Source organism: Falco peregrinus, chromosome 5, assembly GCF_023634155.1.
Source record: "Falco peregrinus isolate bFalPer1 chromosome 5, bFalPer1.pri, whole genome shotgun sequence".
Taxonomy (NCBI): Eukaryota; Metazoa; Chordata; class Aves; order Falconiformes; family Falconidae; genus Falco; species Falco peregrinus.
In genome coordinates this window covers 104,873,088-104,886,764 of record NC_073725.1, presented here as the reverse complement: position 1 = coordinate 104,886,764, position 13,677 = coordinate 104,873,088, and the positions used below count along the sequence as shown (strand labels likewise).

The 13,677-nt window shown below is 44.8% G+C and overlaps 1 protein-coding gene across 2 annotated transcripts in view; it reads right to left on the bottom strand.

Moving 5' to 3' along the window:
- The window catches only part of DENND6A (DENN domain containing 6A), a 28,347-nt gene extending 23,277 nt beyond the window's left edge, over positions 1 to 5,070 (bottom strand). The window contains exons 1-3 of one of the 2 annotated variants that reach the window (XM_055804613.1): positions 4,652 to 5,070; positions 2,072 to 2,110; positions 1,935 to 1,977 (exon numbers count right to left, since the gene is read on the bottom strand). In XM_055804613.1, the coding sequence (XP_055660588.1) occupies positions 1,935 to 1,977; positions 2,072 to 2,110; positions 4,652 to 4,834 (265 nt within the window). In that variant the 5' untranslated portion in view covers positions 4,835 to 5,070. The remainder of the gene's footprint in view (positions 1 to 1,934; positions 1,978 to 2,071; positions 2,111 to 4,651) is intronic. The other variant, XM_055804612.1, reaches the window with a different exon arrangement.
- Between the last annotated feature and the right edge of the window lie 8,607 nt (positions 5,071 to 13,677).

The following is a 13,677-nucleotide window of genomic DNA, read 5'->3' as shown; positions in this document are numbered from 1 at the left end:
AACTAAAGCAAGTGCTTAACAATATGGATCCAAGCACAACAAGAAAAAGCACCGCACCTGCCAGTGACACAGCACTAAATTGGTGCTCCAAGCTTTCATAGCTAGTTTGCTTCATCCAAAGCAAAAAGAAAAAAGCAGTTATAAAAAGCTATACACAGGAGACCTAAAACTAAATAACCCTTAATTATTAATATGTTGAAATATCTTTCATAATATGATGACTTATTATTTAACAAGCTCTTCCGCTATGTGGAATTTGAAAAGATTGGTAAATGTCTATTCTTTCTTCAGCTATCCATGCAGAAAATGCAAAAGCATTATTCTAAAGACAACTGCACTAGGAAATTCAGCTTAAAAAACACAGAAAGTGTTGTGATCTAGTAACTGATTAAATCCATTTCCCCCCCTAAATTCATAGCCACTACAAGTCCTAGAATGATATCTATTTGTAGTCGTAAAAGAAAAAAAAAGTTGAATTTATCTTTTGAGCCACGAAAACCTACGAAAAAGACTGACTTCAAATTTAGCTGCAAACTAGTAACTTCCTTCACTGCTGTATTACACAAAGCTTTTATTTTATGTTCTAGCCTCTGATGAAAAAATAATTGTAACTGACAGCATACACTCCCAACTAATTTCTACAACACAAGTTTTATGTAGGGAATCCCTCTGCATAATTTGAAACTTCAACCTACCATGAATGATGAAGAATCTACAGGTTTTTAATAGGCACATTATAAATGGCAAAAACGTGGGATTTTTTCCTGCTGAAAGTAAACCGTCCCTACCATATACCTGTTCTCCTAAAATCAATTTTACTAGCACTCTTATTTGAAAAAATAAATAAATAAAAATCAGCTTTTGTTCCTAATGCGTTATATTTTACCTTCAATACACCTTTTGAAGATTGGACAGATTTATAACCGTTAATGAGAGTAATAGGAAGATACAGTTGACTCATCTTCTCTTTCAATAACAGAAAGAAGCTCTTCCTCTGTTTACATACAGGAAATCCAGAACAGGGAAAATATCTTCATTTTAATGACATTAAGACATAGGGGAAGAATTAGCCAAGATATTTTGTAAAACTATGTAAGAGAGCTCATACACATATTAAAAGCACACGTCTGCATCACCTCGTATCAGGGTGGTTATGCTGCAGAGCAACCAAAAGCACAGAGTAAGAGCAGTTATAGGGACAAATCTGTTACTACAGGTTTTGACTTTTGTAAAGAAATAAATGAGAAAGGAAGCGTCTGTACTTCTGCCATATCTTCTTGCAAGTAGTCCAAGTCATCAGCCACATGCCTCCAGTTCCTCTTTGGCAGCAGAACAGTAGAGGTTTAGATTAAAAAATAATTTAGCAAGCAGGACCACACACAGCGACAGAAGCATCAAGAATAGAGAAGATGTAAGATAACCTAGGTTTTCCCTTCACAAGTTTTCTTTCTAAATGCTTTTGAATTTAGAAGTCAGTTTCACTGTTATGAATTTAGAAAAATAGACATTTATTCCGTTATGAGGAGAGGGTTCCTCCACATCCCTTCCATTTGCTTTATTCAAATTCTGTGACTCGTTTCTACAACATCAATGTTGTTATTTTGTTTAAAAGCGAGATTAAGATGTTCATTCTTTACTTGCAAAGTATTCTGAAACATCTGCATGTGTGTCATCTGGAAGGTCTTACACATGCACATTCCTGATACTTCACTTGCATAAAATAAAAAAGAATTCTCAGACCTTACTGTAATACAGGCAATTACAGTTTCATATTTAACCTTATTTGCAAATTTTCTGTATTGCAGTATTAATCAAGATGTTCATTTAAGTATTCAATCTAAAACCATGAATATATACTGTCAAATTCTATCTTTTTTAACACAGCTTACTCCAACAACAGACGACTAGAGTGAAGAAGTGAAGGAAGCACTTACCTGAATTAGAATCTGGAAAAGACAAATAGCAAATATTGGTTTTCTGAAGGGTGGGAAAAAGAAGAGAGAGCCGTTATATATCCTGAAATTACTAACTTAAAAAGAAATCATACACTTACACAGCAACCATGACTCACCTCTTTATCGGTGAGTTTTGAATGTGGAGGATATATTACCTACAAAAAAAAAAGTATTATTTTATTTGAAAATAAACGGTATAAACAGTAGGCTTTTATTAAATACTTTTATGACACAGCCCTCAAATACCTGCCTAGCCTTAGGCTATTTTCAACGGTAAGCTACTAATACTATGTTTCTGTTCTTATTTTTCATATGTTTTTAAGCTAAATTGATCACCCATCTTTACAAGGTATACTGGATGCCAGTTGGAGACCACAGAGATGCATTAAAAAATTCAGAGTACTTGATATTTTTGGTGCAACAGGTCTCAAAAGAGAGCAAGAGTACATCCTTTCAATTTAACTTGCACATACGAAATGCAGCATAGAAACCTAACAACACGTTTATTGTTTGAAATCTGTTGCAATGCATAGTTAGGTGGCAGTCATCAAAATTCAATCACAAAACATCCTTTATATCACTAGCAACTCTTGAAGGATAAACACTGGACCCAAATGAGAGCTGGGAACTGTGAAAGCTCAAGGAATACACTCAAAAAGCCATGGCTTCTGTACTGACAGAAAAGTAGTAAATTTATTTATTAAGTTTTTACAACACAGAAATCAAGAACGCTGCAACACAACATAAGATATGGAAGCACCATCATTAAAAAAAACTAACACCAATGCATGTATAAAATCAGTGATTATGCAAGTAAGTGAGAAAACAACATACAGGAAAGAGGACAAAACTGAGACTTAAATTTCAGCTAAGCTGTTCCTCAAAAAAACCCGCAAAATGGGTGGCTAGCTTGTAAGCAGAGGAAATTCAACATAAATTCAAAGATTATGTTTCAAAGAAGGTTTCAGGGCTTCCACAGATGCAAGCTTATCCAAGAACAGAAGTTCAATGCAAGAACACTAACTTAGTCTCGAGTCCTTGTATTGCCGTAACGCTAACATCCAGTTATCTAATGTAATTTTGTTCACCAAAATATAAGTAAACGTATTTCCTGCTCTATAGAAAACAACAAATATATCCCCCAGCTGGTCTCCGACTTAAGCAGACTTTCTATCCCCAGGCCATACAGTGTTCCAATCAGTATCTTTTTCCCTCAGTCTTCTGTTCAAAGATGTCCAGCCATACAACTTACTATTGGTATAACTACATCCAGAAGCAGACATATGAATGGAATACCTGCATACTGCATTTACTAAACCTATCATCACCTTTTTTTAATTTCTTAACATTTTGCTATGCTATCTTATGCTAAGCAATACACTCCAACGTAACTCAGCAGTTGAATGATGCTGAAATGATCTACTCAGATGACTGGAGTACAGACCAGGCTTGAACCCATGCTCCTTTCCCTCACTAGACAGTGTATCTTCCCACAACGCCAACTGAAACTAAGATTATTCTTACTGCAGCAACATAAACTGAAATTATTCTTACTGCAGCAACATAACAGGCCTTAGTTATGTGGCCATCTTATGTGGACATTCATTTTATGCATGCATTCAACTAAGATTAACGCCACTGTTAACAGAGTTATTTGCAGACAGGACAGTGGCTACGCCGTGCTTCCCTCAGCCACTGAGCACATTATCTCCTTAACCCACAGGTTATAAACAAACTCTTGTCTTTGCTGCTAACAATACCACAAAGCGTCAAGCGAACAGAACTTAGATGATGAGCACAGTATGCTGGGTTTTTATTTGCATTTCGCTTGCAGCCAACAATGCGTATCAATGCCATTATTTTAAATATTGTAATAGCTAGCTTGGCTGAATTTTTAGGCCAGTGTGGCATACATTCATGCCAGCACCACTTTAATTAAAAAAAAAAAAAAAAAAGAAGAAAAAGAGAAAGCGAAAAAGACAAGGTTTTTCTCCCTGCACACCCGTTGCTGCACAGCCGCATGGGGAAGAGGGTGGAACAGGATGTGAAACCGATCCAAATGAAAATTCTGTTTTCCACTTTCTCTCCCAGCCCGAGCAGTCCCAGCGCAGCTCCGCGGGCAGTGTCACCGCCGCCCGCCCGTTGCACCCGGTGCGGGAGCAGCCGGGAGCCACCACCTGCAGCCCGTCAGTGGCACCCGCACCCGGCGGCCACAGCATGCTGCTTCCAACACTCAGAGAACGCATTTGCATAACCCCTGCGATCCCGAGAACACTAATGAGGAAGACCACTTGCATTCACGTTATTATTACGCTCTTTTAAAATCTTAACGTCAAGATGTCACGGAAAGGGGTGCTATTCGTGTATAAAGAAACCGACGAGGTATTTAACACAGATCCTGGCACCAGCATAATGGAAAGCGGTTGCTGAGCACAACCGGACTCACCTGAGGCTCCGTGACAGCTGCCGCGTCCCCCCCGCCCCCCCGCCGCCTTTCGGGGTTTTGCACAACCGCGCTTCCCCCCGCACGCCGCCCGGCTTCCCCCCGCACGCCGCCCGGCTTCCCCCCGCCGCCGTGCAACGCCGGCACCAGAGGAAGTACCCGATTCCGGCGGGGCCCCGCCGCCGAGCCGCCCGCCCCGGGGGGGAGCGGTGCCTGCCAGCCCACCGAGCCCGGCGGCCGCCGCCTCACGCACCTCCACGGCCTGGCCCAGCTCCAGGTCGAAGCCCACCACGCACACGCAGTGCAGCCAGGCCGAGAAACGGTCCCAGGGCAGCAGCGACAGGCACCGGTCCGGGCCATCTGGCTCCGCCAGCGCCGCCGTCGCGTCCTCCCCGGCCTCAGCGGCGCCGCCCGGGCTCCGCTCCCGCAGCGACATGGCGCTGCCGGCCCGGCTCCCGGCTCGGCCTCGGCCCCGGCCTGGGTCCCGGTCCCGGTCCCGGTCCCGGCCCCGGCCCCGGCCCCAGCCCCAGCGCCGCCGCGGGGAGTCACGTGACCTCCGGCGCACCGCCCCCGCCGCGCTCCCCCGGGGACTGGAGCCGCCTGAAGCGGGAGAGTCCAAGCGGGCACCGGAGCGGAGGGGGCGAGCGGAGCCGGAAAGCCCAAACCATTCCTGGGGCGGCGGGGGCGCGCCAGGCGCGCAGCTCCCCCCCGCGGCCCGCGCGGGAAGGGACGGGCGGCCCCGCCGCCCTCGGAGCGCCCACCCGCGGGCAGCCGCCGCTCGCGCCGCGCGGGGGTCACACCGAGCAACCGCCCCCGCGCGCACGGCGCCCGCCTTCACCGGCGCTTCTGCGGGGGAACGCGCGGGCGGGCAGGTAGATCTCCGTTCTCTGTCCCCGTTTGGCCGTCGGCGCCCAGCACCCCCGGGTGGGATGGGGCCGTGCTCGGTCATGAATGGCACCGCAGGCGTGCCCGCACCGCGGCCCGCGCAACGCTGCGCATCGCTCGGGAGCCCGCGGAAATTCCGCACAGGCTAACGGCTGGGGAGCTTTGCCCTGCATAGGAAATTGGAATAATAAAAAGTGAAAGCATCCAAATCTTTTAAAACCTATTTTAGTGCCTTAGCCAAAAGCCAAGCTCTTTATTTAATAATAAAAGAGCTTTCAAATGCTCTTGGCGCAATCCATGTCCCATTTATATTTCAGTAGGAAACGTTTTCTGGAGTTGAAAGTGCTAAATAGCTACTTTATTAGGGGGAAAAAAAATAATCCCCCACCCAACCCGTAACTTACTTAGTTACTCACACTAGACTTTTGGTTGACTGCTACTGGAACAGCCGAAACCGTAGCAGATGCAGACAGGCAGGTTGCCTGAATTCTACGTGCTGGTTTTTCCCCAACAGAAGTTGCAAATACTAAACCCGAGACACCACATCTGTACATACTTAATAGAGAAATTACACCTCTTCAGATGCACTGCTTCCTTAACACCCATTAACAATATTTGTTTATCTATCAAAACCAAACTACTAGAAATTTTAAAGTATGCTTTGATCATGATAGTAATTTCCTAGACAAAGGAAGAACAAACATACAACTCAGACAAAATTGTAATACACAAAATTATCATTGTAATAATTTAAGATATAGCCGCTTTCAGTTATCACAAACCATTTGTGGCAAAGTAAATTTTAGATATAAACCAAGATATGAATGGAGTTTGGTAGCGTGCAGCGGGAGTGGCTGTACAGGAAGGCTCTTGCTGTCTCTAGTTGCTTCAGGTATTTTACCATGATGCCAGGTTAAGATTCACAAACTTCTCCAGTAGTTAACTCCCAAGTTCTGTAAAAGATTACTATCCAAAATAAGACATGACTAAGACACAGCTTCATCAGGTTAAACTCAGAGCAATGATTCTGCAGTGCTATTTCATTTGCTGTTTCCATTTAAGAGCTGAGACAGGGCCTGGCCAAAAGCCTTATCGCTTGGTTTAAGAGAAGATACCACCTTACAGCTTCTTACAAGCCTTGCCCTGTTTCCATTCTTGCTATCATGGGCAGAACAACATTTTAGCTACTATTATCATGTATTCCCTTTTGGGTTTTGCTGGCATCTATTTCTAAGTCTTCATGTGAACAGAAAGTATAAACATAGACAAGTAAGAAGAATAAAGTACTTCAGACTGGTATTCTCTGCTCATTTTGTTTGACAAACAATACCCAATAACTTAATTCCACTTGCTGCTTAATGGAACTAAACTTTCAGCAAGAGAAAGTTCAGAGAATAGAGACAGGATCTTTGAGAAAGTAGTCACTGAAAAAAAAAAATAGGATTCTCACCTACTGAAGATATTCCTAATTACTAGGAAAACATTAAGTTCAGGAAGATTTTCACCTAGCCATTTCAAATACATTTTAGTTTTGGTAAAACGCAAAGATCTTCCTCGATTGAGAAAGGATGTCAGTTGTGTAAGAAAAAAAAAAAATCGACATGCATTTTAAGTAGTGTAATCTTTAGAAGAACTGAAATTGACTGCTTTCTCCTTCAAGAAGTGTATCAGCGCAGGACAAAATACAGGCTTCAGAGCTGAGAACCTATTAACAGAGAATGCTTTGCTATATTGCAATACAGTCTCACAGAGCAGTAGGACTCTGCATATGGAATTTGCCCTTACAAAGCTGTATGAACTCCGCCTCATTTTGCAGAAAGCCAGCAATCTGTTCATATACATATTCGGCGGGGTTTGCACAAGAGCATCTTCTAGAAAAAGCATCCCCTGTGACGTCAGTTGCTGGAATAAAAATGAGTGTAAGCCTGTGTAGGACAGCTGGATTCTAAAGAGCCAAAACCGTTTGGCATTTGAGCCTATCTTGCTTTCTTCCACCCTCTATCTTGCTCCTACAGCTGCTATCGCTACTGCTCTATTCCGCCTCTCTCAGCAGGATGCTTTCTATCAGGTAGCAGCAAATGTTGTGTTGGCTGCTGGCTGGCCAATTTCCATCAGCTTCAGTAGGGAGTGACTCTGCAGGCTGTTCACATCCACTGAGTAACACCAAAAAAATGGATAAACATCTTTTGCTCATCTCACCTTCCCCCTCCGCCCCCCTCCTTGAGATTTCAGTTTAAAGCAATACTTTACTTGCATCTGAAAACTAGATCTGGTCTAATAAATACATTTATTTAAAACAAACAAACAAGACCCAGAAATCTCATGCTTATTTTTACAACACTTTTCCTTATTTTTCAAACAGCCACAAAACATGAATGCAAACATTTCAAAAAGTCCACCTCATATTAACAGAAAAGCAACTAAAAACAGGTTACAGGATAACTGTGTGATAAAGCAATGAAAATGCCAGATATACCAGCTTACCTAATTTCATTAGAAATGAAGAAACATTGTATGTAAGATTAGTTATACGTTAGCATAACACTGTATTAATAGTATGCATGTTATGTTATACTATTTATATATACCATATACATGTTATTGACATAAAACTGGTATATATAGACAGGATATATAGAGTACATTTATAAACAATGTATTTTATATATAACTGTATAAATATAAGCATATATTCAATATCTAATGTAAATTAAACAGTATATTCAACATATGCTTACTATGTATATTACATTAATATAATTGTCTGTTACATTATTACAAGTACATACTGGGTACAAGTATCTTTTAGTAAGCTTAATGCAAACTAGAAATGGGATCAGGGAAAGGTCTGCATGACAACCAGATAAATGGAGAATCTACATGACAAGAGAGGATTAAGCCAGTTGAGTTTTTCATTCTTTCAAAAGGAAGCTGAGATATAATGCACTTGTTTTTTATATAATCAGTCAGAGTTAAAAGATCAGGAACAGAAAGTAAGTCTGAAACTAGAGAACAATGATAGTGCTACAAGAAAGTGTAACCACCCTTCAATAAATCTGGGCTGATAATTAGAATAAATTTTCTAATCACTGGAGAAGTCAGGTTTTGAACAAAGTTTTCCAACACGAGGATTGGGGAGTAAAGTCCCAGTAAGTTTTAAGGAGGAGCTCAGTGAGCTTATAAAAAGGATTTTGTGTGACCACTGCCACTGGAAGCAGAGGGACTCTGGTCAAGCACACACATACCAATGTCTTCTACAAAGTGGTTTACATAGTGGTTCAAACTGTGTAGCAAAGTACTTCGTTAAAACTGAAGTGGAAATCAGCTCTTAGATATATTACAGGCTTTCTGTTATCTGTGATCTTTACTAATCTAGGGCAATCTGGCTCTTTTTCAATGCTATCATGAAACTGGCAAATAACCTATTAGCAAATACCTGCTATTTTCTGGTAATGATCATCATTCAGAGAACATTTCACTCCATTTACTTCTCATGACACACCAACATGGACAGAAACACGCTGCTAGAGAACACATTTGTAGAATGTATATGTATTCAGAAGCTCCTAAAACAAACAGGTATCCAAAAATTCAAATGGGATTGTTGCTGTCTTGACATACACTGCAACTGCACCATTTACTCCTGTGACCGTCCAGTGACAGGTGCGATCATCCATGCACAGAATATTGTGAATTTTGTCAAGAATTGCAACCAGAATATTTCAACAAATTCTAGAACCACCACAATGTCACAATAATCTTGCCATTCCTTAATGAGCTTGCTTTGTGAGACCACTTTTCCTACTTAAGAAAAAAGTGATTATATTTTCAGTCCCTGCAACTCAAAAGCAACCACAGATCACCAAATATTGGTCTGACCTAGTCAGTCTGACATGTCATGCAGCTAGTCCTCCCCCCAGTCCTCTAGTGGACACAAAGTGATTGCTGTGAACCACATTTTTGTAGTGTCAACATGCAAACTGACACATCTATAGCTCCAGGAAGATGAACCTATTGCTCTGAAACAGTTCTACACTTTTGACAGTTCAGCTTGATTCTGAATGTCTCAGAAGTTGCTTCTGAGGCAATTTTGTTTTGCAAAGGATACATTAGGATGTAAATAACAGTTCAAACTTTTCTATATACTTCCATATGCTCTATGTAGCAGTAAATGCCTTCATAGACTGTCATATTTTAAAATTTGGTATGGCTTAAAAGAGTGCAATTATACATAGAATTTGTTGTATTGCTGAAAATCAATATGAAATTCATTTAGTAAATTACTGATGAATGAGTTTCAGGGATAAGAACTCAGTGGAAAACTGTGCATCTCCAACTTTCTCCTTACCTATTTATTCTGTTCTCTTTACCAGTTTGCATCAAGTTTTATACTAGAAACTGAACTTTTGCTATACAGCTTGCCTCATTCATTTAAAATGTAACAATCTCTCTTGAGTCAGGATCTCCCACTAAGCAACTGGTTCAGGACACGTCTCCACTGACAAATCTTAATCTGAAGTCTATTAATATTCTGGTAGCCTTTTAGATCACCGTTGCACTATACTCAGAAATCTGGTGCCGAGTTGCCTATAATGATGCTCAGCTTTTTTTGTCTCTAGTCAGTTACAGTTAGTTTACAATTCACAACAGGCTTCCTTCAGCAGATCTTAATTAAGTCATTAAGACTAAAGAATCTCTCCTGCACTTTGACACACTTAAGCCAAAATCCAGATGCTTGGCAGGTATGCACATAAACTCTACCTCTCCTGCATTTCGTCATCCTGAAATGGACAGCAGCTCTTTAGGGGCCAAATGCGACTGTCACTTCCCTTCCCTTTCCCTTATCTAAGATGGCTGTAGAGCAGGCTGATTCTGCCCTCAGCTATGATGGCTATCATCAAATGTTTTAAGGACTTCCTGCCCAGAAAAAGGATGGCCACCTAAGCGGCATCTTGCTGCCCTTACCTAACATGGCTGCCAAAGTTCATGGCCTCTTTTTGGTTGTGTGGCAAACAGTGGTTCACAGAAACGAAGCATGAACTTACACTCATGCTTACACATCCTCCCTAACTCCTGCTGAGCATAGTACTGTGGCTGAGCATTTTATATTGAACTCTTTCCATCCACCTGTTGCTTTCCACAGTTCTAAGATGGACACTTTCTGGTAAACATCAAATACCTCATAAAAATACCCATACAATAATTATACCCTCATTTCAGAATGCAACCACTTTCTATATTTTTACCTCAGTCTATCAGTCTGCCCCTGATAACTTTTTAACTCATAAGGCAATTTGAAATAGGATTCAAAAACTCCCAGAGAGAATTCAAGGCACCCAACCGCTCTGAAAGCTGTCACTCATGCAGAAAAGGAAGGCTCAAATTAATGCCATTGCTGAAAACCAAGGTAGAACTCTGTTGTTACATGAGCCACTTGGCAGTGCCAAAAAGTATTAGAAAGACAGCTGGCACATACCATTGCTTCCCCCATGAGACCACCAAAATGGGATTTCTCTAGGGGATGGAGAAGGGTTCAGGTTACCCTAATATGGCAGTGGCTTCCAGTTTAAAGGACACAGATACTTAAGAGTATTAGTTCATTCTACTGGTTGCAGAAAGACTTGAGCAAGATACTGCACAAGCAATACAGTATGAAATTTTTTTCAGTCTCAATATCTAAAAATAATAGATATTTACAGAGAACATCAGAAAAAGATATTCACTGCTCAGTTTAGCTTTTTTACTTGATTCTCTTAGGCCCTAAAGATGATAATTTTTCTTCATCTTTAATTTCACTTTCAGGCTCCTTTCTCCATTAATTTTGCATATAAAAATACAAAAAGTACTTTCATAAACATTCTTTTCATTCCAGCACCTGTAGTACCCTTTGTTTCCATTTTTTATGCCTTTGCAATTCTAAAACGTTCTCAGTTAGTTCTACTTTTGCAACCCCCCCCCTGAAATCGAACTCCTGATAGACTTACATTTATTCCTCATTTCCCCCATACTCTTGTTATACCCCTTTCCTTCCTCCTTTGGATTACTTATGGCACCTTATGTTATGTGCTATAAGCAATAGCTTATATTTTTTTTTAATAAAGAATTTATAAAGAATTTTCATTTATTTAAAAAATCAGTAAATTAGGAATATATTTACCACAATAGTACAGTCTCATAAACAAGCTGATGAAAGCCAGGAAGTGTTGTGCCAGATATATTTTTTTTTTTTTCTCCTGTCAGAATTGACAACTGTGGACATATAGTCCTAAAGCTTCCACCTATTAGCCTTTCTTTTTTTGTCTTAAAAAAATCAGACTCTTCTCTCATCTGGGATTTATTTTCTTTGCTTCAAACACAGATGTTACAGCCTGGTTTTGCTGTTTTTTTCCTCATTGGATCATTGGAAGCAGAAGAAAACCAGGCTGTGATGAATCACATCTCTCCTAAACCACCGTGCAATCATAAAGGGGAAAAAAATGAAGACAGCCCTGCGATTTTACTGTGCTATAACTAACAACACAGCAGTCATGCTTTCTCTCATACACTGTGCTGCCTTACCTGAGTTGCTGCTTATTTCCCTCATATATTGCTAGCTAAAGTGCCTGGCCTAGCCCCACTTTCTCGCCTCCACGGCTGCCTGGCCTTCCTGGTGTCAGAGATCCCCCCCATATCCCTAATCCTAACACCTTGTCACAGGGTAATTATAGTGCTGGCACACCTCCAACACCTTGTATCAAACAATCTCCACTTGTTTGCTTTACAGGGAATGACGGACTTAAAAATTAATTCGGACCAGAGAGACCTGTTCACACTAGCCTACTGTATGACCTTGGAAAAGGAACCACCTTTCCTCGGCTTCTAGAAAAAGGGGCTAAACATGACCTTGGATGCTGCTCCAAGACCTGCTGAGGGAAAACACCGCACCAGAGACCCCAGCCCCATTCTATGCTGACCTTGTCGCGGCCTTGTGGCGCAGCCCCGGCTCCAGCTGCCAGCCGGTAACCGGGGCCAGGCAGGCCCGGCCAGCGCTTCCCGCTCCCCCAGGCACGGCAAAGGCATTGCGGCTGCCACAATTTTCAACCCGGGATCATAAAACGCCAAGAAGAACAACGGGGAAAGCAGAAGGATGTCGGGGAGATCCTGCACTCTCTCATGAGGGCTCTGCTGATGAAGCATGACCCCAGTTTCTCCTCAGGGCTACCCTGGTTAACGGCAGGCCAGTCCCGCCCAGGGCGCAGCTGAGGGGAACCGGAGAGGGGACAGACATGGCACCCGGCGCCGGGGCTCACTCACCTCAGCGACCGGCCCCCCTCCCACCTGCTAACTCGTCCTAACCGGACCCTTCCGCAGCAGCCCCTCTCACCCTCCCCCCGCCCCCCAGGGAGCCGCTCAGCTCGCCCCGCCCGGGGCCCCTCACGGCTCAGCCCGCCGCCCCCCCCCCAAGCCCGCATTCCCCGCGCGCACCCGGAAGACGGCGGCGGCAGCGGCGGGGCGGGGCCTCGGCCTCTACCGCAGCTTCACTGCGCGCCGCGCGCCTGCGCAGCCCCGCCTCTGCGCTTGCGCCGCCGCCCGCGCGGGGGTTGGAGGCGGCCGCCGCGCCTTCCCTTTGGCCAGGCCCCGCCGAGGACGGCTCCTCCCTCCGCCACCGCCTGCCCTCCCCCCCGACCCCCGCCCCCCGCCCCTCCCCGGCAGCGCCGCCGCTGCTACACCGGGTAGGTTTCCAGTCACTATGGCGGCCGCTGCGCTGAAGGTAAGGGAGGGAGCGGAGCCCTGGTGCGCCCCGTGCCTCCCCCGGGGCCGGGCAGCGCTAGGCCGGGGGGAGGCGCGGGGCCGCGCCGGGCGAGGGACGAGTCTGACCCGGTTTGTTTTCGGCTCTGCAGGTCGGAGGAAAGTTTTCGTGGCCGGCGGCTGCCTGAGAGGCAGCGCTACCGAGCGGGAGGCGTCCGGGCCCGGCCGCCAGGCCTCTCCCGCCGCCGCAGGGCCGGCCGCCGCCGGGCCCGCGGAGCCGCGCTCGGCGGGCGGAGGGAGAGCGCGGGAGGCTGAGGAACGGGCCCTCCTCATGCGCCGCCACCTGCGGACGGGCTGAGCCGAGCGCAGGGGACGCCGCCTCTCCGGGCCGCCGCTCCCCGCGCCGGGGGCTTGTGGCGGGGACTTCCTGGAGCAGCCCCCTGCTCGCCTCCCTTCTCCGCCGGCCCCCGCGCCCCGCCCCGCCGCCAGCCGCCCCGCCGCCGAGGGACGCCCGCTCGCTGCCGCCGGCCGGAGCCATCGCGGGCACCGCCTGGGAGCAACCTGTCAGTGCACCTTGTAGGCCGTCCCCGAGGGACCCTTCCCCCTGCGTTAGGGTGTCCCCGGGAGAAGGAGCGTTGGAAGCCCTCTCCATGCCTTATCAAGTTC